The following is a 25,019-nucleotide window of genomic DNA, read 5'->3' on the forward strand; positions in this document are numbered from 1 at the left end:
TGAGCCTGGAGGTTAAATATAAGCCATCCAATCAGCAACAACAGGGGACGACTGTGTGCATATTCTGGTTCTGTTAGAGTGTCTTGGGAGCAGCAATGAATGAGCTGGAATCAGGAAGGACAGAATGTTCACCTGTCTCAGTGAATACCTCTGACCAGCTCTGGGTCTGAGGAGCAGGTATATTTATAGCATCATTCACTGCAAACAGCCATCAGAGTTGGGAATTAAGCCTTCTTATCACCATTTGAGAACAGGTCTTTCTCACTACACCACTTCACAGCCATTTGGTGATCATGGTTATCTCCGAGGGACACTGGAACTTGGCTTCAATGCTCTTCTCAAAGCCAGTACAATAGAAATGCATTATAATTGACACCATGGGAAGACCAGGTCCTCTGGCTTTGACATTTCTACTAATGAATCCCCTTTAAGATGTGGTCTGATAAGTATCGATGTGAAGAAAATTTAATATTAAAATCTGTCCTGCTCTGGTGAAGCCCAGAAACAGATCAGAACCCACTCATACCTCAGTCTTCATGTTTTCCAGCTGTGCCTTCAGCACACTGATCTCTTGGTACAATTGATCAATTAAGTGGCCCCTGTGAACAGAAGGAGAGCAAGTTTGCTTCTACTGTGCTCCTACTCCTCTCCTTTTGAATGCAAGCTGGGAGATCAGGGGAGGAAGTTAAAAGCTGGTGTTGCCCTGGCCAGCAGCTCAGTGGTTAGAGCACTGGCCTGCACACTGGAGGGTTGCCAGTTCAAGTCCCTCTCAAGGGCATGTACGTGGATTGCAGGTCTGATCCCCACTCCCGGTTGGGGTGCATGCGGGAGGCAACCAATTGATGTGTCTGTCTCACATCAGTGTTTCTCTCTTCTCCCCATCCCCCCTCACTTCCACTCTCTCTGAAATCAATGGAAAAAAATATTCTCACTCCTTGGGTGAGGATAAAAAAAAAAAAAAGCTAGTTTTAACCTGGGGACAATACTTTGAAATTCCATAAATTTTACTCTAAGACTGTCAGTATTACCAGATACTAATCTAACACCCATGGGTCCCCTGTTATTTCAGCATCATTTGATTTTCCTTTGGATTAAAGGGGCCAATATTTGAAGGTCAACACATTTCTCTAAGAAGCCCAAGCATCATTAAGAATTCCTCTTTGGCCCTGGCTGATGTAGCTCAGTTGGTTGAAAGTCGTCCTGTGCACCAAAAGGTCCCCAGTTGGGGTGGGTACAGGAGACAACCAATCAATGTTTCTCTCTCACATCAATGTTTCTCTCTCTCCCTCTCTCTAAAATCAATAAAAGCATTTAAAAATATAAAGAATTCCTCTTTGGTTAGGTGTGGCGAGTGAGATCATGGCTTAACTTAGTTTCTGTGTCATCTACATTAACCCAGCTTGGACTCACTTCTCATCCTTGTTCACACCGTTCTGACTGTTGAAATTGAAGGGATCACTGCTAAACGAGCTGCCAAAGATGTCATCAAACTTGTTGTCAAATAAATTCTGCAATGGCCAAAGAGGATTGAGAACAAAGTTAGAGATCCAGAGAATTCTGGGTGGGGGTCAAATGAATGACACCTAAGAATAGGCCCTATCTTAATTTGGTTTAAATCTACTTATGTTCCCTCACAGGGACCACAGGGCAGGGTGCTCAGTGTAGGTTAGAGCCTGGGTTAGAAGGCAGTGACCAGAGCCCTTCCTGTCCTTTCCCCAGCACTTGGGGTCAACAGGAAGAGCCAAGTTTCTCTCCCAAATGGTCCTCACCTGCTGGGAGGCATCCATGTCCATGAGGTCATCCTTCTCCAAGACAGGCTCGCTGTCAGGGGACGAGGCCTCGGCTGGGATTACCACCACAGGGCTGATGTGTTCTGACAGCGCAGAGGCTCGTAGGAAGTTGGGTGGGTTCTGAAGAGGGAAGACACATTCTCAAACTTTGTCATTCATTAGATCTGCCTCTAAAAGAGTGCCCTAGACTTAGCAGCTCCCTGGGTATGGCCAGGTACACTTACCTCAGGCAGCTGAGGGATCTGAATGAGCCGCTTGAAGTACTGAAGGTTGCTGGAGCGGTAGAACAAATCTTTCAACCTAGGGATGGAGGAGGGCCCGAGGGGGCTGGGGTCTTCACCAGCCCCGGAGAGGAGGGGACAGTGCAACCACCCAGCTTTCCTCCTGTGCCTGCCCAGGCCAAAGGCATAGGCTGTCAAGGAGATAGCCTCCATGGTGCAAGGATTCAATTATGATGCTATAGAGAAAAAGTATTTATAGCCAGTCCTCACTTATCTTGTGGTGAGGAAAGAGTAACTAAAACTACAAAATCCTTTACAAGAGTAGATAACCCCTAAACTAATTTCTGCTCCACTGTAGAATAGTTTATTGATTTTTAGAAAGAGGAAGAGAGAAACATTGATGTAAGAGTGTAACATCAATTGGCTGTCTCTTGCACGCTCCCTGCCATGGATTGAGCTTGATACTTGGGAATGTGCCCTGACTAGAAATTCAACCAACAACCTTTTGGTGCACAGGATGATGTCCAACCAACTGAGCCACACCACCCAGGATAAGGTAGATCTCTTTTTAATTAAATCACCTTGTGTTAGAGCTATTTGTTATCTTCCCAATTAGACTATCAGGTTCTAGAGAGCAGAGACTGGGCCCTGCTGATCTAGGTTTAGTACCAGGCATAGAGGAATTATTTAACAAGTATTCATTGGAAAAATACTGTGTCCTCATCTTGGATGAATAGGGAATAAAGAAATCAATTTTTTTCCCCCTCATCCTCAAGTCTCTATTTTGAATCTAAACATTGAAGGACAAGAAAGCTGAGGGCACCAGACATATTTTCTGAGATGGAAGAGGTCATGGATCTCAGCACCTGCTCTCTGCAACACAGAATTTTCTTCAGCTTAGTTCAATAAACTAAATCCCTGGGGTCTCATGACAGCCCTTCAGACCCCATGGTTAGGACTATCCCTGGGACGTCATTGCTGCTTTCCCAGAATTAGAGGATAGTCACACCTCAGAGAACTGCCGTGTCTGTTACAAGAGAAAGTGAGGTGGATACTCATGGGAGATGTTTTCATAAGCTAGAAAAAAATTAAAGGAAATAAAATCACCTGACTACACGTCTCCTTTCTGGGATGGAGCCAACAGTAATAGGCTCTACTGCTTTCAAAAGCTACTGGAATTTAACATTCCAGGAAACCAGCCCTAGGGCCTGTCTCCTAGGGTTTAGTAAGCCATTTGTTATAGAATAAACAGATGAGGCTTTTCAAATGGAACAAGGAAATCAAGAGGTTAGTACAACCCTGAACTTGTCCTCCGCTGCCTGGGAACCAGCAGGAGAAGCCTAAGCTTGGGATTTGGGGGGTATGCTTTTCCTGTTGTCAAGGCTGAAGACATTAACACGAAAAACAAATGTCAAAATAAACCCTGCTAAGCTGATTCCCTTCCTCAGTTCTTTTATCTCCCACTCCATTCCTTCCCCTCTTACTGGACACACTTAACTGAGAGGTGAGTTTTACTTTTTTCTAGCTACCAATTTTCTTTTCTAAACGCACCAGAATAATTAGCCTCCCAATCTGACAAGCTCTACTTCTAGACTAGATAGTTGACTTATTAGCTCATTAATTCATGCAAATATTTATTAAACACTATATGCTTAATTGGTTTGTATCAGGGGCTAGGGATATAATAGACAAGAGAGTCAAGTAAGAAATAAAGCTGTGATAAGAATGATTAAGGAAGTAAACAGGGTGCTGTGAGAGAGAATATGGGGGATGGGAGGGATTAGGTTGGAGGATCAAGAGATGGAGAATACCCAACCCAAATAAGGGGACCAAAGACTGCGTGAGAGTAAGTGACCAAAGATGACCTGAAGCTGGTCAGGCTGGGAAAAGAGAATCCCCAGGAGAGGGAACAGCAATATGAAGCCCCTGAGGGAGCACTGCCCTGAGTCTGTTCCAGGAACTGGAGGAGGACCCTGTGTGACTGAAACAGGTTGAGCTCTGGAGACAAGATCAGAGATGGCAGGCAGGCATCAGATCATGCAGGGGTCTTGTAGAGTTTGGCTTTTATTCTCAGTGCAATCAGAAGCCATTGAAAGGTTTTGAGCAAGGGATTTACATTTTTACAAAGATGTTCTAACTGCTGGGTAAGGATAGTATTGCAGGTGGGCAGAGTAGGAGTCCAGGGCAAAGGTAGCCAAAGAGATGGGAGGAGATATGACCGGAGCCAAGATATATTTGTAGAGTATCAACTGAACCTGTGAATGCATTGGATATAGGGGATGAGGAAAATGGCGAGTTCTGCCCTGCAGGTGTGGCTCAGTGGTTGAGCGTCAACCTGTGAACCAGGAGGTCACAGTTCAGTTCCTGGGTTGTGGGCTCGATTCCCAGTGGGGGGCGTGCAAGAGGTGGCTGATCAGTGGATTCTCTCTCATCATTGATGTTTCTATCTATCGCTCCCTCTCTGAAATCAATAAAAATAAGTAAGTAAATAAATAAATACATGGTGAGTTCTAAATCTCTGGCCTAAATGAATGACGGCAGTATTTACTGAGATAGAAAAGACCGGGAGAAAATGGTTCTTGGAGGAAAACCTAGAGTTCGGTTTGAAATTTAAGTTTAATGTATAGATGTCACATAGACAATGTGGTATGTGAGACTGGAATTCAGAGGTAAGGTTCTGCTAGCAATACAGATTTGGGAATTGTGAGCATGTACATGGTAAAGACCACAAGAACTTAGGGAGAAGAAAAAATGAGGAGGATGAAGCCCTGGTCATGAAGCAGGTAATGAAATAGCCTTCTTCAGTGTGCTTTTATGGGATTGATTAGAGAAACAGCATCTTCGCCAGACATTTAAAGCAAATGCTCTTATATGGATTGACTTTATGGCACCCTTTGATTCGCTTTCATTTCCATCACTTACTTTGTGAACTGCTCCATGAAACGGTCCCGGTGGCCTTGCAGGGTGTCAGCCGGGAGACCTGGGAGAAATTGTAAAAGAGTGAGAAGGATGAGGAGGACCAGCAGGCAGGTCAAGCCACAGGGGACCATTTGTCCTGGGGCTTGTGGCCAACCCTGCCGGTGGCATTCCTGGCCTGGAGCTGCCTCAGGACTGGTATGCAAAGAGGCTCAACAGGACCAACAGGGAGTGTGGGTGCTTATCCTCTAAATCTTTCCTTCTGTTCGCTCCTAAAGTGCAAGCCATGCTGGACACAGTGGACTGGAAGCTGTATCCCTGACCATGGAAGAAGCAAGTGGTGACCTGGCCGAGCAGCAGAATGACCACAGCTGGCCTCAGAGAGAAGGGGATGAGGGTTCTTCCTAGAGGTGTTTGCATTGGGTGCACTGGGTGAGGCCCAGTGCAGACATTAGTCCGGAAGAAATCCATAGAGCCTGCCCGAGAGGATGCCTGTCAGAGGAAAGACCATGGACTGAGACTCGGAAGATTAGGCCCAGTGCCCACTTGGTCCTTGCTAACTCTGTGATGTGGGACAAGCAGCAGCCTCCTCCTGAGTGGGTTTTCTCTACGGTCCCTTCACCTCACAGGTGTGATTCTGTGTATTTCAGTTATAGAGCACAACTCAGAGAGCCTTTTATTTTTAAAATTTGAATCTTATTGACTAGGTGATCTATTCATTTGGTATAAAGAGGTAGTACACCTATAAGGTCTGATAATCCAAAATGGAAGCAGTATAGAATGGGTGGCAGCGGCACTTTACCTCAGTGATCTGTCTCCCAGAACCCCAGTCCAGTCATGAGAAAAGTGTTGGACAGACTCAAATCGAGGGACATGCTACAGGATATCTGACTAGGACTCCTCAAAACTGTCAACATCATCAAAAACAAGGAAAGTCTAAGAAACTTTCACAGCCGAGAGGAGACTGAGGAGCTGTGACTGAATGGGGCCATGGGCAGAAAAGGGACATTAGGTAAAAACTATGGAAACCTGAAGGAAGTATGGACTTCAGTTAATAATAATGTATCAATGTCAGTTCATTAGTGTGACAAAAATATCATACTAATTTAAGATGTTGACAATAGAGAAAACTGGGTTGGGGGTATATGGAACTCTGAACTACCTGCAACTTTTCTGTAGATCTAAAATATTCTAAAATAAAGTTTTATTTTTAGAGAAGTATATACTGTACAGAGTGTCTCTCACTCTCGTTCCCCATGCTACCGAGTTCTCCTGCCCGGAGGCTTTCCGGGAGGGTCTTGCGTATTGTTTTGCCTTTAAAGAAGGCCTTTAAACCGAAATACTTAATTACCTGTCTCTTCTCATAACTCACCACTTTATAAGAAAGTAGGGATGTTCTAGTGCAGCGGTTGCCAACTGGTGGTCCGCGAGGTCTGAAAGGTTGGCAACCGCTGTTCTAGTGGGAAACCAGGTCCCATAGCATCTTAGAAACAATTACAAGTTCATCTATATTCAGAGCTTCTAAGTAACTGCCTGCCTTCTCTTGGAATTTAGTCCAATCTCTGCTCCCTTCAGGCATGCCCATCTGCTCCAAAGCCCTTCTAATCCTTGAACATCGAATTCCAACCTCCCTTCCACCAAAACCTCCTGGATTCATCAGAATAATGCTGGCTCCCTTGTCCTAAGTAACCAGACCCATTCCTTGTCAGTGACCACAGTTCCGGAGGGCCCCTTGTCCGAGAATTCTAATACACCTTGCTAGTACCATTTATGTCTTGATTTTTCTTGGTTTCCATCACCCACACCTTTTGCATGTGTATACCTTTCACAGTGGCCACCTTGGTGTGTGGCTCGGGCTACACCCACATCAGATTCATTGTTTTAAACCAAAAGCACATGAAAGTATAAGAACTTCTGCAGGTCCAGTAATCTCAAAAATAGATTCTGCAAAAGCATCCCAAGGATCTATGGCTAGGTCAAGATTAGCACTCCATTTACTTGAGCAGCTGTTTTATATTTTATATTTCTCTCTAAAATTCCATTTGTACAAAGAGACTGTGTTGATGAACACTTTGAAAAGCACTGCCTTTGTGCTGTGGGTCTAGGCCAGGTCTGTCATCATTTGTGTGGTTCATAGACTACATGACATGTATGGATGGAGATGAGGTAAAGCCAGGGATGGAGGGAGAGGGCCATCCTGGGACACGACTGTGGCAAGCCAGGTGCTTCACTGGGCACACCAAAGCTTGCACCCTGCTCTTCTCAAGCTGGCTGGGAGCCCCAGGGCTGTTTGGAACAGAGGCTGAAAGCTCAGGCCACGGAGGAACTGCATTTCTGCAGGGACAGCCTCAGGCTGAGCTCCTCCTTCCAGCCAGAAGCTCCGAGAAGATCTGGCTAGTGTACTCACAGGAGTGGAGTTTGAAGAGAAGCTTGACAGTGTAATCATAGAGGTGACTGCAGTCCAATATGACCTGGATCAGCGGGGCGAGGCGGCATTGCCCAGCTGTCGTCACTGATACAGAGCGGGACATGTCCAGGGAGTTGAACACTAGAAAATAAAAGAGGGGGAGAGGCATTGGAGCTAGGAAACTATAGGTGACTTTCTCAAAGGGGCAGAAGGCAGGGGTCTCACATACACTGAGGACATATTCTGGGAATACACTATCGTATTAATGCACTTAAATCTTACACCGTTACCACAAGATAATTCAAAGTACCCTGGTACACAGATGAGGGAACTGACAGTAAGTGACTTGAAAGTGGTCACAAAATCAAGAACTGATTTTAGGAAAAAAAAACAAAACAAAAAAAAAACAAACACATGAAAAAAACAAGCAAACTGGTTTTGCTGAGAGGTGATGAGTTAAAAGACAGCGCCTGTGTGGCCAGCAGTGGCCAGCCCAGAAGCCTGTGCTCCCATAAGCCAAGGCCCTCATGTCATGAACAGGTGAACTCTGCTCTTCTGTGCACAGCCCTGTGGAAGCCGGGAAGGAAAGGATTTACCCACAGCCTGGTGGAGCACCTCGATGAGGGAGATCCCTCCTAGAGGAGCTTCGTGGCCTCTGGCCCAGGCTGATCAGAGAGACTGACACATCATTTTCCAGTTTCTGATTTAATGGTAATGAGGAGACGAAAAGCCTCAGCTCTATGGGAATCAGAATTTCAGGATTGAAGGGGCAGCTGAGATGGCCAATCCAGCCCTTCCTCTCACACATGAACACAGTCTGATGGTAACCCTGACCCTGAGAAGCAGACAATCTGGTGGTGGCAATAGTTAGTTAACATGTGGGGAACATATCAAACATTGATCAGAACACGAGGAAGGGAATGAGTCAGCCTTGGATTCCTGGTGGCTTGCCACAGGGTTATTGGGGCAGCAAAAGGTGGGATGTGCCAGAGCCTTGGGTGATGATTGGAGAACCTGTAAGAACCAAGGCCAGGCACTGGGAGGAGGATGACCATCGGGATCAAAAGCTGATGAGGTCTTTGGAGCAGGTCAACAGAAGTATCGCCCTCCATTCTCCCAAGCTCCAGAGAGCAAGTTGCTCCCTCAGTGTCTTGCTTCCAAGACCCCTCCTCTTTAACCCCCTGCACTTGCTCCTAAACCAAGCAACTAGATGCCTGGTTGTCAACCCTCAGCACAAACCAGTGGCCTGGGCCCATGTCCTGTCTGCAGTGGCTGCTCATCACCTTCAGAACTACGCACATGGCTGGCAACGAAATACATTCTCTGCAGTCCCTCAGTGAGTGGGGCTGCCCCGGAGGAAAACCCAGAGCTGCTGTGCCTGGCCTGCCCTGACTGTACTAATCCCTGTTAACTGGCTTCGTCTGGCAGCTGAAAAAAAAACACCCCAAACGGTTCTAATTAAAAGGCAGCTTTTCTTGACACAAATTAAAAGCAGCTGTCACTGCAAGGCGGCCATCCTCCATTCTTCTGGCTTGCTTAGGCTCCACTCTGGCAGGGAATTACAGACGGCTCCATCTCCAGGCCTAACACTGCTTTCTAGGAATGCCCTTTCGCATCCAGGAACATCTAGACTCGCAATGTGACCATGGACACGTTACTCAACCTCTCGTGCCAACAGATGATTTTTTATAAAATGCAGATGGTTCTAATAGCACATACTTCATAGAGGTCTTGTAAGAATTAAATGAAAATGTTGTGGAAAGTGTGTAGTGCTGGGCAGTGGTTCTAAACTTTGGCTTTGAGATTGATTAAAATCATCTGGGGAAATTTAAAAGCTACTAATGTCTGCCTGCAACTCCCCCACACCCTCATTCTGTTTTATTGGTCTGGAGTAGGACTGGGCATCAATAGGTTTCAAAAGCTCCTCAGGTGATTCTACTATGCAGCCCAGGGGTCCTCAAACTTTTTAAACAGGGGGCCAGTTCACTGTCCCTCAGACTGTTGGAGGGCCGGACTATAGTTTAAAAAAAAACTATGAACAAATTCCTATGCGCACTGCCGGCCCGGGACGAGTCGGCTGCTAAGCAGGACAGGCAGCGGCACCCGGCGGGCCGGATGAATGTCCTCGGCGGGCCACATGTGGCCCGCGGGCTGTAGTTTGAGGACCCCTGATTGCAGCCAGTTAAAAGCTGTATTTTCTAGCTCAGTGGTCGGCAAACTCATTAGTCAACAGAGCAGCAAACCGTGGCTCGCGAGCCGCAGTTTGCCGACCACTGTTCTAGCTCAGTGGTTCTCAAACTGTAGCAAGCATCAGAATCACCCAGTAACACCGGCCACTTGAATTCTGTGATGACGTGTTCCAAATATGCCGTCCAATATGCTAGCCACACGTGGCTACCAAGTGCCTGAAATATGCCTAGGGCAACTGAGGACCTGACTTTTTTTTTTTTTTTAAATATATTTTTATTGATTTTAGAGAGGGAGAGAGAGATAGAAACATCAACGATAAGAGAATCATTGATCGGCTGCCTCCTGCACGCCCGACACTGGAGATTGAGCCCACAACCTGGGCATGTGCCCTGACTGGAATCAAACTGTGACCTTCAGGTTCATAGGTCGATACTCAACCACTGAGCCACGGTGGCTGGGTAGGACCTCACTTTTTAATGTTATTTAATTGTAATTAATTTAAATAGTCACACGTGGCTAGTGGTTGCCATATTGGACAGTGCAGACCTCGGGGCCTTGTTAAGACACTAATTGCTGGGTCTCAGCCCCAGATCCACTGTGTCTGGGGTGGGACCTGAGCATGTGCTTTTCTAACACGTTTTTTAGGTGATGCTAATGCTGCTGGTCCAGGGATACTAGTTTGAGAACCACTGTAAATGCTCAAAATAAATGTTAACTGTAACTGGTCCATCTCCCAGAGTTGAAGGCCAGGGGCATCCTCCTGAGGGTACTGCTGGAACCTCACAGAGTCACAGACCAGGACTTAAAAACTGGAGCAGCTTCCTCCAACACCACCATCATGACTTTTGTGTCACAGAGCAGGTGACCAGGGACAGGGGAGGTAGCAGGGGAGACATGTAGCAGAGGGCTCTTGATTCCAAATGTGGGCTCTTTCAGGGGTGAGAAAGCCACTAACATTTACCACGGAAAGGTTGTGACGACTCGGGTAGCTCTCCTCTAGAAAACTCTAAGTAGCTAATCACCTGATAAGCCCAGAGCATTCAGCCAGATGCTGTCACCATGTTATGAACTCTGTTCACCTGCTGTTTCTTCACTGCTGCTCATCTAAGGCAAGCATCCTTGAACTCTGCTGTTGAGCGCTTGCTATAGACCAGGCACTGGGCTAGAACAGAGATGAGTAGGGCACGGTTCCTGATTCTGAGGAGAAGCTCAGCATCTAGTGGTAACAATACAAGTGAACAATGCAGATAAAAGCAGCCAGGTATCACGGGAGGTGGGAGCAGGCTGGCCACCTGGGGTGAGGCGTTTGCCTGCACCACTTACTCATCCTCCCAGCCTCGTCACATCCTGGCGGGTGTTACCACTCCTTTGCTTACTCTTACTCCAACAGTTTGCCAGCGACGGGAAGGGGCAGCCCCAAAGGCTGAAACATTTGCCTTGTTTTCCCCACCCACAACTGCAGTGGCAGGCAGACTCTGAGAAGAAGGCCAGAGCTCCTGGAAGAGAGCTTTGGTCAGCTCAGAGGCAACCTCTAGGCCAGTGGCTCTCAACCTTCCTAATGCCGCGACCCTTTAATGCAGTTCCTCATGTTGTGGTGACCCCCAACCATAAAATTATTTTCGTTGCTACTTCACAACTGTAATTTTGCTACTGTTAATCGTAATGTAAACATCTGTGATTTCCGATGGTCTTGGGCGACCCTGCTAGCGGTTCTCAACCTGTGGGTCGTCTAAGACCATCGGAAAACACAGATATTTACATTACGATTCATAACAGTAGCAAAATTACAGTTATGAAGTAGCAACGAAAATAATTTTATGGTTGGGGGTCACCACAACATGCAGAACTGTATTAAAGGGTTGCGGCATTAGAAAGGTTGAGAACCACTGCTCTAGGCTGATTCTCCCAAGGATGACAATCCCTAGAATATCACTCATACCTGCTTTCAAATTAAGCACATTCCGAAGCTGAATGTCAATGAATTCTGACTTATCCACCTAGGCCCTTCCTGCCCAAAGCGAAATAACTAAAAGTCAGCCCCAACAATGTGTAGCTGTTTGTATACCTTTATGCAAAGATTTCTAATGCATTAAAAAAAAAAAAAATCACCTCTACACCATTTCTCCTATCTTGCTGGGAATGCCTTACAGCAGGGACTGGATTTTGTTTCATTTTTACTTCTCTACTAGTATTGACTTCTGTGGAAGACTCTGCTCAAACAGGTTGCTAGTAAGCCCAGTGCTTTATTTCTTCCACAAACCATAGTTTCCATCTGTTTCTGGTGTTCCTCTGACCACATCCTGCACTGAACTGATTAGTCAAAGTATCAAGGAGTTTGCTGCCCTGTCACAGGCCTGGCACAGCTGGAATTAACCAGCCAATTGTAATTATTTGCTACATAGAGGAACGTACTGCAAAAAGCTGCAGCTTAGGGTGAGAGAGTTTCTGTCTTTCATGAGAATCAAAGCCCCAGGAGTGGCCTACATGCCCAAACGCTGAGGTCGCCAAGCTTGTGCACACATACTTGTGGTTTGGAATGTGCTTTCACAGAGCCGGACACTTGTCACAGAACATCCTGAGTCTCAGAAAACTGGCTCTTCCATTCCCCAGCGATAGAAGGGAGAGCCGTGCTGGGAAGTATAGGGATGAGAACCAGTTGCTTCCCTCTCAAGTCTTGTCAGGAAGTGTCAGGGGCTGACAGCCTAGAGCAGTGGTCGGCAAACTCATTAGTCAAGAGCCAAATATCAACAGTACAACGATTGAAATTTCTTTTGAGAGCCAAATTTTTAAAACTTAAACTTCTTCTAACGCCACTTCTTCAAAATAGACTCGCCCAGGCCGTGGTATTTTGTGGAAGAGCCACACTCAAGGGGCCAAAGAGCCGCATGTGGCTCGCGAGCCGCAGTTTGCTGACCATGGGCCTAGAGGCACCAGAACTCTCAGCAGGAGGGAGCCCCCAGTGCTCCCCCACCAGGGGACTAGGACTTCTCATGTGGACTTCGGTAACAACCCAACTCAACCTGGCTACCGACCAAACAGCAGACAGCAGCCCTTCTGACAGAAATTGAGCCCGAGTGCCAGCCTGGCTGAGCAGCAGACGGGGCTGGCCAAGGACCAGCCAATGTTGGGGCCATAGTCCATGGGCTGTCAAAGAGGTCAGACCTGTCTTTGGGCTCTTGGAGGCCTGGACTTCAGGGGTGAAGCCAGTAAGCTGGGGAGTGTGGTCATTCTGCTCAGACATGAAATCACCGACTCTGCAAATGCCCCAGAGCTTCAGCCCCTCTCTGCACGAGGGACGGAGAGCCTGCAGCCTCCATGTTCCTGACCCCGTGCTGTGCAGCTTGTAGGGAGAGGCAGACGAGCTTGGCTGGTCCAAGGAGTGAACAAGGCTGGGAATGAGGCAATGCCCGTGGAAGCCTGGGCCAGATGGGAGGGAGAGACTCACCAGTTTGGAAGAGGTTAAGTTCGCACTCCAGGTAGTCGAACATCTCCACTGTTAGCTGGAAACTAGACCCAAGAAGAAAGAGAGCTGATGCTCGCAAAGCAAGCACTTAACCTGTCCCTCCCCCCACACTCTGTGCTGCTGCTTCCAACCCCAATGTGCACGCACAGGCGCGCACACACACACACCAGCTCCAATTCTTAGCTCCCACCTAAGTGGGTATTGAGGCCATCTGAAGAACAAGCAGGGTGAATTCAATAGTGACAGTGGCAAAGGGAGAGGGCAGGTACCACACTGGGTTGGGAGGGTGGAGGGGACCAGAGGATAGAGCTGAAGTGTGAGACAACCTGGAAGGGTTCTGGATAAGGCATCAGCCGTAAGTGGCCCCAAGGCCTTTCGTCCCCACCCCAGCCTCTGAAAGCCTAATGGGAAGTGAGAGATTCCACAAAAGCTCTCTTCCCCTCTGGGTCCAGAGCACGAGGACAGCCACTTACAAGTTGTTAACATCACTCTCTCCAGCCTCGTCCAGCTGCCGGTCACTCATCTGAAGGTTGCCTGGGAACCTGGGATTCTGGAAGGGAAACAGAGAAAGGAAGTCAGAACATGACACCTCAGAAGCTCTCTACATAGCCTTAGCCGGTGTTTCTCAGTGGTTAGAGTGTTGGTTTGCACACTGAAGGGTCACGAGTTCGATTCCCAGCCCAGTTAAGGTGCTTGCAACCAATGTATCTCTCACATCAATGTCTGTCTGTCTGTCTGTCTCGCTCTCTCTTCCCACTCCCCCCCCCCCCCCGCTCCCTTCCTCTCTCTCTAAAAAATAAAAATTAATGGAAAAAATATCCTCCAGTGAGGATTAACAATAAAATAAAATAAAATACCCTTCCACCTTATTCTCTGGGGAAACTTCACCAGGCTGTGAGGAAGTCCTGACTAGCTCTGAGCTTCCAGGAAGAGAGTTGGCAGGCCAGCCCCCCACTGTTGCACTCCAGCCAGCACCTGACTGCAACTACATGAGACCTGTGGCTAGAACTGCCCTGCCAAGCTCTTCCAGAACTCCTGACCAACAGAAAGTGTGAGAGATACTAAAGGACTGTTGTTGGTGCAAGACACTAAGTTTGGGGTGTTGTGTTGTGCAGCACAGACAACTGTAATGCCCTACGACTGAGCTCAGGTGTCACTCTGCCTCTGAGAAGCCTACCTGGTTCAGTCTAAACCAGATAGCCGCGTAGGTGCTTTTGTACCACCTCCTGTTTCTCTCAATTCTCATCCTTACAGCAGTCTACTAGTATCTTCTCTCCCTCTGTCACTTCTCTCCCAACCAAACTACGACTCCCAGAAGCAGGGCCAAAGTCTATTCACCTTTCTCTCTTCAGAGCCTACTGGCTCTGGCCCTTGGCAGGCACTCAATGAGACATGAGGGGAGATAAAGGTGGCCCTTGACCCACAGGCTGTAGTGTCATATGGGCCTGGGTTCAAATCTCCACCTCCCTACTGAGAAGCTACGTGACTCAGGCAAGGGACAACCACTCTCTGAGTTTCATTTTCCTACGATATAATAATAGATACTTTGTAGGGCTGTTGTGAGGATTAGGTGATGTACAGAAAAAAGATTTAATAGACTAGGATGGATTCAATGAATCAAAGCTACCCTTTAAGTTAATAAAAGATAATAGAGATAAAAGACACTAAATATATTATTTTCTCTTAATGGTCCTTCCTTTTCCATTTGTACTGCCAGCTCCCTAATTCAGGTGGTTTTCTTTCCCACCTGGCATGCCATCCCACCACCTATATGCACCACACCCAACCTCCAAGGTCCACATCAAGCCCCCCTTCCTTTATTGTGCTCTTTCAAACACCATAATCCTCAGGCATTTCAGAACATCTCTGCATTTTTCCACGGGCACAGACACACGCAGCTGCTTCGCACTATACATGGATGCATAAGTACATAAGCCTCTCCCCAGCGAATCTGCAAATGCCGAAGAGCACCCTTTTTACTTATTCTTACATGCCACTTAGTACCAAGCACACAGTTTTACATGCATTAGGTACATAAGAAATACTGACTGCCGAAACCGGTTTGGCTCAGTGGATAGAGCGTCGGCCTGCGGACTGAAGGGTCCCGGGTTCGATTCCGGTCAAGGGCATGTACCTTGGTTGCGGGCACATCCCCAGTGGGAGGTGTGCAGGAGGCAGCTGATCGATGTTTCTCTCTCATCGATGTTTCTAGCTCTCTATCCCTCTCCCTTCCTATCTGTAAAATATCAATAAAATATATTAAAAAAAAAAAAAAAAGAAATACTGACTAAAGTTATATAAGGTTCTGTGTGAAAACTCGCTATATAAATGGAAGGAATTATTTTTATTAAGAGTAAAGTCAGTGCTTCTAAAGTATTTTCATAAGGCAACCTACTGGATAGGGTTCCTCCTCCTATTTCCAAAATGGTGCAGAAGACACGGGCCATATCCCAGGGCCTGACCATGGCTGTCCTATAAAATGTTTCCTCTCACACAGCTGGGAGGTGGTATAAATACTCCCTGAGCCAGGCTGTCTTATTACCTGGAAGACCTGACAATTATGGTCATCAAGGTGCTGAGGAGACTGGGGGAGGGGAAAGAGAGCAGAATTGTCAGCAAAGACTCACTTTGGTGTGGTATTCCATCTTTGTTCTTAGCAGTTTGAGGTAGATGCTGCAAAGCTGTCCATACCCCTCACTCAGGTGGCCCTTTCAGGAAGAGGAGAGACAGTAGGGTGTTAACACTAAGAACAGTTGAGTTGAAAGACCTACAGCTGGGACTTCATTTTAAAAATATATATTCTTTTCTGATTATGAAAATAACAAATGTCCATTGTTAACAATTTGGAAAATATAGGAAAGTACATATGTGAACATCAGATATAATCATGGCTAACACTTTGGGGTACAAAATGTTATTTATTTTCTTTTTTCCAATTCAAATAGACTTCATTTTCAAAGTAGTTTTAGCTTCACAGCAAATTAAACAGAACGTATAGAGATTTTCTATATACCCCTTGCACATACACAACCTCCCCAACTGTCTACATCCCACACCAGAGTGGGACATTTGTTATAATTGATGAACTTACATTAATAACACATCATTATCATCAAAAATAAATTTGGCATTAGGGTTCACTCTTTTTTTCCCTTTCTTTATTTATTAAGGTATTACATATGTGTCCTTGTCCTATCCACCCCCCCCCCCCCCCCCGCTCATGCCCTCACCTCCCCTGTTGTCTGTGTCCATTGGTTAGGCTTATATGCATGCATACAAGTCCTTTGGTTGATCTCTCCCCCTTACCCCCACCCTCCCCTACCTTCCCTCTGAGGTTTGACAGTCTGATCGATGCTTCTCTGTCTTTGGATCTGTTTTTGTTCATCAGTTTATGTTGTTCATTATAATCCACAAATGAGTGAGATCATGTGATATTTATCTTTCTTTGACTGACTGATTTTGCTTAGCATAATGCTCTCCAGGTCCATCCATGCTGTTGCAAATGGTAGGAGTTCCTTACCTTTTACAGCAGCATAGTATTCCATTGTTTTTTAATCCACTCATCTGCTGATGGACACTTAGGCTGTTTCCAAATCTTAGCTATTGTAAATTGTGCTGCTATAAACATAGGGGTGCATATATCCTTTCTGATTGGTGTTTCTGGTTTCTTGGGATAGATTCCTAGAAGTGGGATCAGTGGGTCAAATGGGAGTTCCATTTTTAGTTTTTTGAGGAAACTCCATAGGGTTCACTCTTGATATTGTATATCCTATGGGTTTTGACAAACGTATAATGACATGTATTACCATTATAATATCATACAGAGTAGTTTTACAGCCCTAAAAATACTCTGTGCTCCACCTTTATTTTAAAATATAAAACGAAATCAATTTGCCTTTTTAATATACTGCAATTTTTTTCTATCTTCTTAAATTTTTTTCTGTATCATTATTTTTAGTGACTGCCCAGTACATTATAAGTATCCTATCTAATAAAAGAGTAATATGCAAATTAACCACCACTCCGCTACACCCACAAAGCCACGCCCACCAGCCAATCAGGAGTGAGTATGCAAATTAACTTAACCAAGATGGTTGCAGCCACAGAGAGAGCAGGAGGGAGGCTTGGGTTTCCCCGGCAATGGAGGAAACCAAGCTTTCCGCACACCCTGGCCGGCCCAGGCCTCCACTTAAGGCTACAAAGCTTCAATTATAGAAGATAAATAAATCCCAACAGAAATGGCTGCCACCACAGAACGAGTAGAAGGCTTGGCTCCGCTCCAGGCTACAAAGTTTCAATTGTAAAAGAAGTAAGTCCCAGATACCAGGGCCTCTGCTTGGGTCGCTGGGGGGCCTGGCCGGCCTGCAAACCACCACAGGCCCCTCGCTTAGGCCGCCCCACGCCCCAAGGGAACCCCCACCCTGATCCGGGACTTACTTCTTTTATAAACCAGCTGGCCCTCACCCATGCACCAGGCCTCTATCCTATCTAATAAAAAAGTAATATGTAGATTGACCATCACTCCAACACACAAGATGGCTGCCCCCATGTGGACACAAGATGGCCACCACAAGATGGCCAGCGGGGGAGGGCAGTTGGGAGGGACCAGGCCTGCAAGGGAGGGCAGTTGTGGGCAATCAAGCCTGCAGGGGAGGGCAGTTAGGTGTGACCAGGCCGGCAGGGGAGGGCAGCTGGGGGTGACCAGGCCTGCAGGGGAGGGCAGTTAGGGGCAAACAGGCTGGCAGGGGAGCAGTTAGGCATCAATCAGGCTGGCAGGGGAGTGGTTAGGGGGTGTTCAGGCTGGCAGGCAGAAGCAGTTAGGGGCAATCAGGCAGGCAGGCAGGCGAGCAGTTGGGAGCCAGCAGTCCTGGATTGTGAGAGGCATGTCCCAGATTGGAGAGGGTGCAGGCTGGGCTGAGGGACACCCCCCTCCCCCCGTGCACGAATTTCATGCACCGGGCCTCTAGTGTACTATAATTTATGAAACCAACTCCCTACTGTTCATTCTTACAGTATAATCTTGTGTACAAACATGAGGACTTTTCTGGATAAATTCTGTACAAGGGCTTCTTATTTAAGGATTTTAAGTCTCTTAGTCTCAGTAATCACAGTCTGGCTATGGGCTATTTCTTTTCTTCTGTCTCTCTAAGCACAGGAGAGGAACACCTCCTCCAGAGGGACTCCAGCGGATTAAGGTCATCTACAGTATTAGACATGGGGTGGTTTTTAAAATGAAACCAATCCTAGCAGGTGAAGAACAAGCATTCCCATAGAGTCTGCCCACGCAGTCATATCCCGGGTGCGTGGGAGGAAGCTAGGATTAGCAGAGTAATGCTGGGAACTCCTAGTTATATAAAAAATGTCCCCATATCCACAAAGAACCCTTCAACTGGATAGCTGTGGCTTTCACATGAGTTTTGACTTTTTTCTTTTAATTGCATCTATATCCTCTAGAGAAAAGAAACCCTGTTGAAACAGGTCTCAAAGGGGACCAAAGGAAATTGAATAATCAGAGGTTAAAAATGTCAAATGCTAGAGATGAGTGTTTCATAATTTCCTATGAAAATTACCTGATTAATTTTTACATTATACTTATTTATTATAGAAAAATTGGAAAGTACTGAAAAGAAGCAAAAATATTCTTACCACCAAAGAAAACTATCCTTCCCATGAAAATGCACAGGATCAAAAAGTAAAAGATGAATGAATGGATCACAGACTTAGTGTAAAACACAAAACTATAGAACTCCTAAAAGATAACACAGGAGAAAAACCTAGGTGACCTTGAGTATGGTGATGACATCTTAGACACACACCAAAGATACAATCTATTAAAAAATTAATTTATAAACTGGATTTCATTAAAATTAAAAACTTTTGCTCTGCAAAGGACATCAAGGGAATGAACAGATAAGCCACAGACGGGGGAGAAATATTTGCAAAAGACACACCTGATAAAGGACTACTGACCAAAATATTAAAAACCCTCTTAAAACTCAATAAGAAAACAAACAGCCCAATTAAAAAATGGGCCAAAAAAAAAAAATACAGATGGCAAACAAACATACAAAAGATGATCCACATCATATGTCACCACAGAAATGAAAATTAAAAGGAGACACCACTATACACCTGTTAGAATGGCCAAAATCCAGAACATGGGCAACACCAAATGCTGGTAAGGATGTGGAGCAATAGGAACTCTGCTGCATTGCTGGTGGGATGCAAAATGGTACAGCCACTTGGGAAGACAGTTTGGCAGTTTCTAACAGAACTAAGCATACTCTTACCAGTCGTGGTGCTCCTTGGTTTTTACCCAAAGGAGCTGAAAACTTATTTCCACTCAAAACCTACATACGGGTGGTTATAGCAGCTTTATTCATAATTGCCCCAAATTGGAAGCAACCAAGAAGCCCTTCAGTAGATGAATGGACAAATCAATTGTCATGTATCCTGACAATGGAATATTATTAAGGGTTAAAAAGAAATGAGCTATCATGCCATGAAAAGGCATGCAAGAAACTTAAATCTGTATTGTCAAGTGAAAAAAGCCAATCTGAAAAGGCTACATACAATATGATTCCAAGTGTATGACATTCGAGAAAAAGCAGCGAGACAGTAAAAAGATCAGTGGTGGCCAGGGGTTGTGGGCAGGGGGACAAGGAGGGATGAATAGGTGGAATATCGATTTTTAAGTCAGTGAAAATATTCTGTATGATACCATAATGATGGATATATGTCATTACACATTTGTCCAAGTGCAAAGAATATACAACACTACGAGTGAACTATAATGTAAACTATGCGCTTTGGTTGATTATGATGTCAATGTAGGTTCTTCGATTGTAACCAATGCACTACTCTGGTGGGGGGTTTTGATATAGGAGAGGCTATGTGTGCTGGGGTGGCAAGGTGTATATGGGAAATCTTTGTATTTTCTTGTCAATGTTGCTGTGAACCTAAAACTGCTGTCAAAGAAGTCTTAACTAAAAAAAAAAATAATAATAAAGTAAAAGAGGTTTCTAATTTCAGAAACTCTTAGGCAAATGAAAGAAATAGACTACATAGGGACAAAGACCTAAAGGAATTCTATTTTGGATAACAAGGCAGGTTAGCTACCTGGGTTGACCTTCCCACTGAAAACTGACAATACTGGGAAAACATTTAAAAATTTTTGAAGGCATTCATGAATTAACAAGAGTAAGGAATCCATAGGCCAGGGACTGAGTAAACACAGATTGTTGGAGAGTAAATGGATTACTGGATTAATAGAGTTGGGGAGAGGGGACTTTGCCAGAGCAGGTGAACCTGAGCTTTGATTTTCTGGGCCTCAAGGGCCAGGTGGTAAACAGAAGGCAGGGCTCTGCCCAAGCTGAAGAGTCTACTGAAGAGCCAAAAGGCTGCCTCCTTTGTTCAGGGGAACCAAGGACAAATCGGAAATAACATATTTCCATACTCTTGCACTGAAGGAGTCCTCCATGTGGACTACAAAGAAAAGCGGCTGCCTCAGACCACTGTTGTGATCAGAAGGAGGGAAAACTGCTGCTGAGAACTAGACTCATGAGCTAGTACTCAAGAGGCTCTGCCTAGAAGTCACAAAACCTTAAGCTGAGAACTTAAGAGCTGTCAACAGAAGCAAATGCCAATTCTCTCTAGAGCAGTGGTTCTCAACCTTTCTAATGCCGCGACCCTTTAATACAGTTCCGCATGTTGTGGTGACCCCCAACCATAAAATTATTTTCGTTGCTACTTCATAACTGTAATTTTGCTACTGTTAATGAATCGTAATGTAAATATTAGGCTCTACAGCAGTGGTTCTCAACCTGTGGGTCGCGACCCACAGGTTGAGAACCGCTAGCAGGGTTGCCTAAGACCATTGGAAAACACAGATGTTTACATTACGATTCATAACAGTAGCAAAATTACAGTTATGAAGTAGCAATGAAAATAATTTTATGGTTGGGGGTCACCACAACATGAGGAACTGTATTAAAGGGTCGCGGCATTAGAAACGTTGAGAACCACTGCTCTAGAGGAACCTACAGACTCCAAAGACTTCCCACAAATAAAATTCTAAGGAAAATAAGAAGCTCACAGTAAGAAATAACTAAACACAAAAAGAAACTACATACTATGAGCAAAATTCACAAAAAAAACCACAAAACAGATGCCAGAAACAGATCTCTTAAGGGCTTTAGATAATGGAAATATTAAAAATGATTTATGAAATCACTATGTTTAATATGTCTAAATAATTAAGAGACTGTTTCAAAATATATGCAGGGCCAATCAGATTAGAGCCAGCTGAAGAGGGAACAAGTAAACTGAAAGCCAGATTTAATAAAATTATCCAGAATGAAGTATAGAGACAAAGAGGTAGAAATAGTGGTTTAAATGAAATAGTGGTTTAAAGTGAGATGGGGATAAAGTGAGAAAGTCTAACATACTCTAACCAAAGTCTCAGAGGGAAAGACAGAATGTATAGCAAAGGCAATATTTAAAGAGACAATGAGAATTTTTCATAACTGATGAAAGATACTGACTGATAGATTTAAGAAGTCCAAAGAATCACACATAGACATGTACTAATATCTTTAAAATGGCCAGATTAAAAAAGACAGATTAGCTTCAAAAAGACAACGATGATTGACAGCAGACTTCATGAAAATGATGAAAGTCAGAAGTCAGTGGAAGGATATCCTGAATAATATCTTCCATGTGATGATATAAAATAACTGTCATACAAAAATTCTAAACCCAGAGAAAATAGGTTCCATGAATGAGGGTGAAATAAAGACATTCTCAAACAAGTAAAAATGGTTGTTGGCCAAAAGCAAAGTTTCACTAAAGGAAGTTCTAAAGGAAATAATTTAGACAGAAAGAAAGTGATCTCAGATAAAAGATATAAGAAGAAATTAGGAACACAGAATAAAACAAAATAAAATACCTGATAGGGTTTAAAAAGAAACAAATAACTATGATTAAAATACATGACAATAACATACAAGTTGAGGTGTGAATGAAGCTAAAATATTCTGAGGTCATTGTATTATACAGGAAACAGATAAAGATAGGAATTTTAGACCTTGATAAGCATGCATTTTATAAATATTAGATAACATACCAAAAAACAACACATAAAAACAGCTGTGTTTTTTTAATCTTCCAACTAGCAATTAGAGAAAAATGGAATGAGAAAAAATAATCCAACTGAAGACAAGGTGGGAGAAACAGAAACAGACCAGATGGAACAAATAGCACAGAATAAGATTGAAATATAAATTTAAACATATCACGCATTATAATAAATGTAAATGGAGCAACTGCACAGTTAAAAGACAAAGACTGCCATCTTTAATAAATCAACAACGAAATCCAACTAATTGCTATTTCCAAGTGATATTTTTAAAACATAAGAATGTAGAAAAGTAAAAAATAAAAGGATAGAAAAGGACATACCAGGCAATTTCTAACAAAAAGGAAAAGACCTAAGCCCTACATGTTTAGGGATACAACGGAAAGCTCTGTAGCATCCAGCTGGGAGTTTGGGGGACAACTCTCAGCTTTGTTCAGTTGAACTAGCCTATGACTAGGAAAAGCAGCTTTCCTGTCTGGGCCCGTCGTCAATCATCTGTAATGGGTAGACTGGACTACACAAGTGCTAACGTTTTGTGAGTGCAGACAGATACAGGTAAGAATTTAAAGGGGAGAGCTAAAGTAGTAGTTCTCAACCAGTGGGGGCAAAGGAACACATCAGGATCAACCTGGGAGATTCTTCAAAATGCAGATTGCCCCCTATCCATACACATACTCTTTGGATATAAGAATCTATTTTAAAAAATCAATCAATAAATATATATATTTTAAAAAGAATCTGGTGGAATTCTGATGTGTGCATAAAAATACTCTTTTCAATTGATTCTGGTATTGTTAGCTACCTCCTCCCTCATCCTGAGAATCCCTAGGCAGAAAAGAAAAGGCACTGGCATTGCCCTAGCTGGTTTGGCTCAGTGGATAGAGCGTCAGCCAGTGGACCCAAAGGTCCCAGGTTCGATTCTGGTCAAGGGCACATGCCTGGGTTGCGGGCTCAGTCCAACATGCAGGAGGCAACAAATCAATGATTCCCTCCCATCAATGATGTTTCTATCTCTCTCTTCCTCTCCCTTCTTCTCTGAAATAAATAAAAATATACTTAAAAAAAAAAGAAAAAGAAAAGGCACTGGCATTAAGAAGTGGGAATGCTAGTCCTCAATGTATTGTGACCCCAAAAGGACCAGTAAAAAAAAAAAAAAGATGTGGGAACTGTGGCAATGTCACTGCTGGGGGATCCCAAATGCCTGGAGATAAGGTTCCCTTGGCAGAAAAAGCTCCCAGACTTCTACAGCTTCCAGAGATCCCAGGTAAGACTGTGGGTATCACGGTACTATTTGGGGGTACCCTTGACCCCTCGCTGATGCACATGAGAGCGATCTTAAAATAAGTTGAAAGAGATGAGTTTGTTCAATTCCACAGTCCTTGTTCTGTGGTCTCTGGGGAAGGATAATGAGGCACAAGTAGTCCTTGTACAAATCTCCAAACTCACCCACATCCTGCTCATGTCACTCAATTCGTTTTTGTATCTCAGAGAGTCCTTCAGGACCTGGGGAGGAAAGAGAACAGCCTATGAGAAGAGAGGAGACAAAGAATGGTAAAAGATGGTTCTCAGGGATGGAGAGGCTGATCAGAGAGAGACAACCCCACCTCAGGTCAGTAAGCAAAAGGCCAAAAGAAAGGGGCAGTTGCCACCCTCAGTGCAGGGGTGGACAGCGGCCCAGGCAATCACTCTTTCCCCACACGGTCCCTGGCCCTCTGGCCCATCCCTTGCAGCCCCAGGAACTCACGTTTGGGTGTCCATCTCGGAGGAGTTTGTGGAACACGTGGCAGAACTTCCAGCAGAGCACAGCGTTGCTGGAGAGGGGCAGCCGGTTGACGACAGACCAAAAGGTCTGCGCCCCTTTCTCATGGTGGGTGCCCAGTATGCACGGTGCGGAGGGTCATGGAAAACAAAGCATAGGCCCTGCCTCAGGCAGCCAGCCGATCTCTGGGGTCGAGCCTGCAACAGGCTACTGCAGAGGATTGTGCAGTTGTGCAGGGCACAGTGGCACTCCCTAGGAGGGGACACTACTTACAACTAACACACCAAAGTCCTGTACAATTTTTTGACAGATGCCAAGAAAGTGTCCCATTCTAATAAAATCCACTTTATTAGACAATTTCCCCAGAGATGGCAATGTCTTTTGGGAGGGGTGTCTTTTTCTAATTTGCACAAGTGCTCTCTGGGCCAGCAGTGGTTCCAGTCTGCCTTTAGCGGGAAGATAATTTGGTTGGCTCCTCCTCCAGCAGCACCTGACTCCTCTCTAACAGGTACTCTGCTCTTGCCCTGAAAGCAGCAGTCTTTGTTCAAATGTCTTTTCTCTAAACTTAAAATGACTCTGACACTCCAACTTTTCTATAAACATTCCTGGCCTGTTCAGGGGTGCCTTCATCTCTTAACACCTTCAACTCCCTGTATGTCAAATCCTAGGGCCACTTCCTCCCAAGATCCAATTCCCAACAGTACCCACTACCCAGGGACCACCTGCCACGGTATGAGTGTAATAAATGTTCGTCTGGGTTCACATGCTTTTAAGTTAGCACTCCAGACTCTGCAATTAGTGAGCTCTTTTTGGGGTGAGTAAAGGATGCCCACATTTCTTTTGTGATTGTCTATTTAAACAGGCCACACACATCCAATAAATTGGCACCATCAACCTCAAGTACAGCTCTTCCCTCAGAATTTCAAGTTCTTTATCAAGGCTCAGGTAAGAAGCATGGTGCCATTTAGGACAGAAAGACTTGCTTCAGGTCACAAACTATATGATTCACCCAGACACATGTTGTTTTGCTTCTGAGCTAGAAGGGATCATAAAGTTCCTTCCCTAAACGGAAGCCTGCATTTTGAGAGGGGTGGGCTTGAACATAGAACTTTTGGGTCCGGAAGCTGAAATCAGCTA

The 25,019-nt window shown here is 44.9% G+C and overlaps 1 protein-coding gene across 3 annotated transcripts in view; it reads right to left on the bottom strand.

Moving 5' to 3' along the window:
• HIP1 (huntingtin interacting protein 1) overlaps nucleotides 1–25,019 on the bottom strand; it is a 143,928-nt gene that overhangs the window by 21,366 nt on the left and 97,543 nt on the right. For 2 of the 3 annotated variants that reach the window (XM_080678429.1, XM_080678430.1), the window contains exons 3-13: nucleotides 23,868–24,010; nucleotides 23,570–23,626; nucleotides 15,615–15,695; nucleotides 13,461–13,537; nucleotides 12,970–13,031; nucleotides 7,335–7,475; nucleotides 4,934–4,991; nucleotides 2,015–2,090; nucleotides 1,770–1,910; nucleotides 1,411–1,508; nucleotides 527–599 (exon numbers count right to left, since the gene is read on the bottom strand). In XM_080678429.1, the coding sequence (XP_080534555.1) occupies nucleotides 527–599; nucleotides 1,411–1,508; nucleotides 1,770–1,910; nucleotides 2,015–2,090; nucleotides 4,934–4,991; nucleotides 7,335–7,475; nucleotides 12,970–13,031; nucleotides 13,461–13,537; nucleotides 15,615–15,695; nucleotides 23,570–23,626; nucleotides 23,868–24,010 (1,007 nt within the window). Of the gene's footprint in view, nucleotides 1–526; nucleotides 600–1,410; nucleotides 1,509–1,769; nucleotides 1,911–2,014; nucleotides 2,091–4,933; nucleotides 4,992–7,334; nucleotides 7,476–10,603; nucleotides 10,687–12,969; nucleotides 13,032–13,460; nucleotides 13,538–15,614; nucleotides 15,696–23,569; nucleotides 23,627–23,867; nucleotides 24,011–25,019 lie in introns of those variants that run through there. The other variant, XM_080678431.1, reaches the window with a different exon arrangement.

This window comes from Plecotus auritus (genome assembly GCF_963455305.1).
Source record: "Plecotus auritus genome assembly, chromosome: 7".
Taxonomy (NCBI): Eukaryota; Metazoa; Chordata; class Mammalia; order Chiroptera; family Vespertilionidae; genus Plecotus; species Plecotus auritus.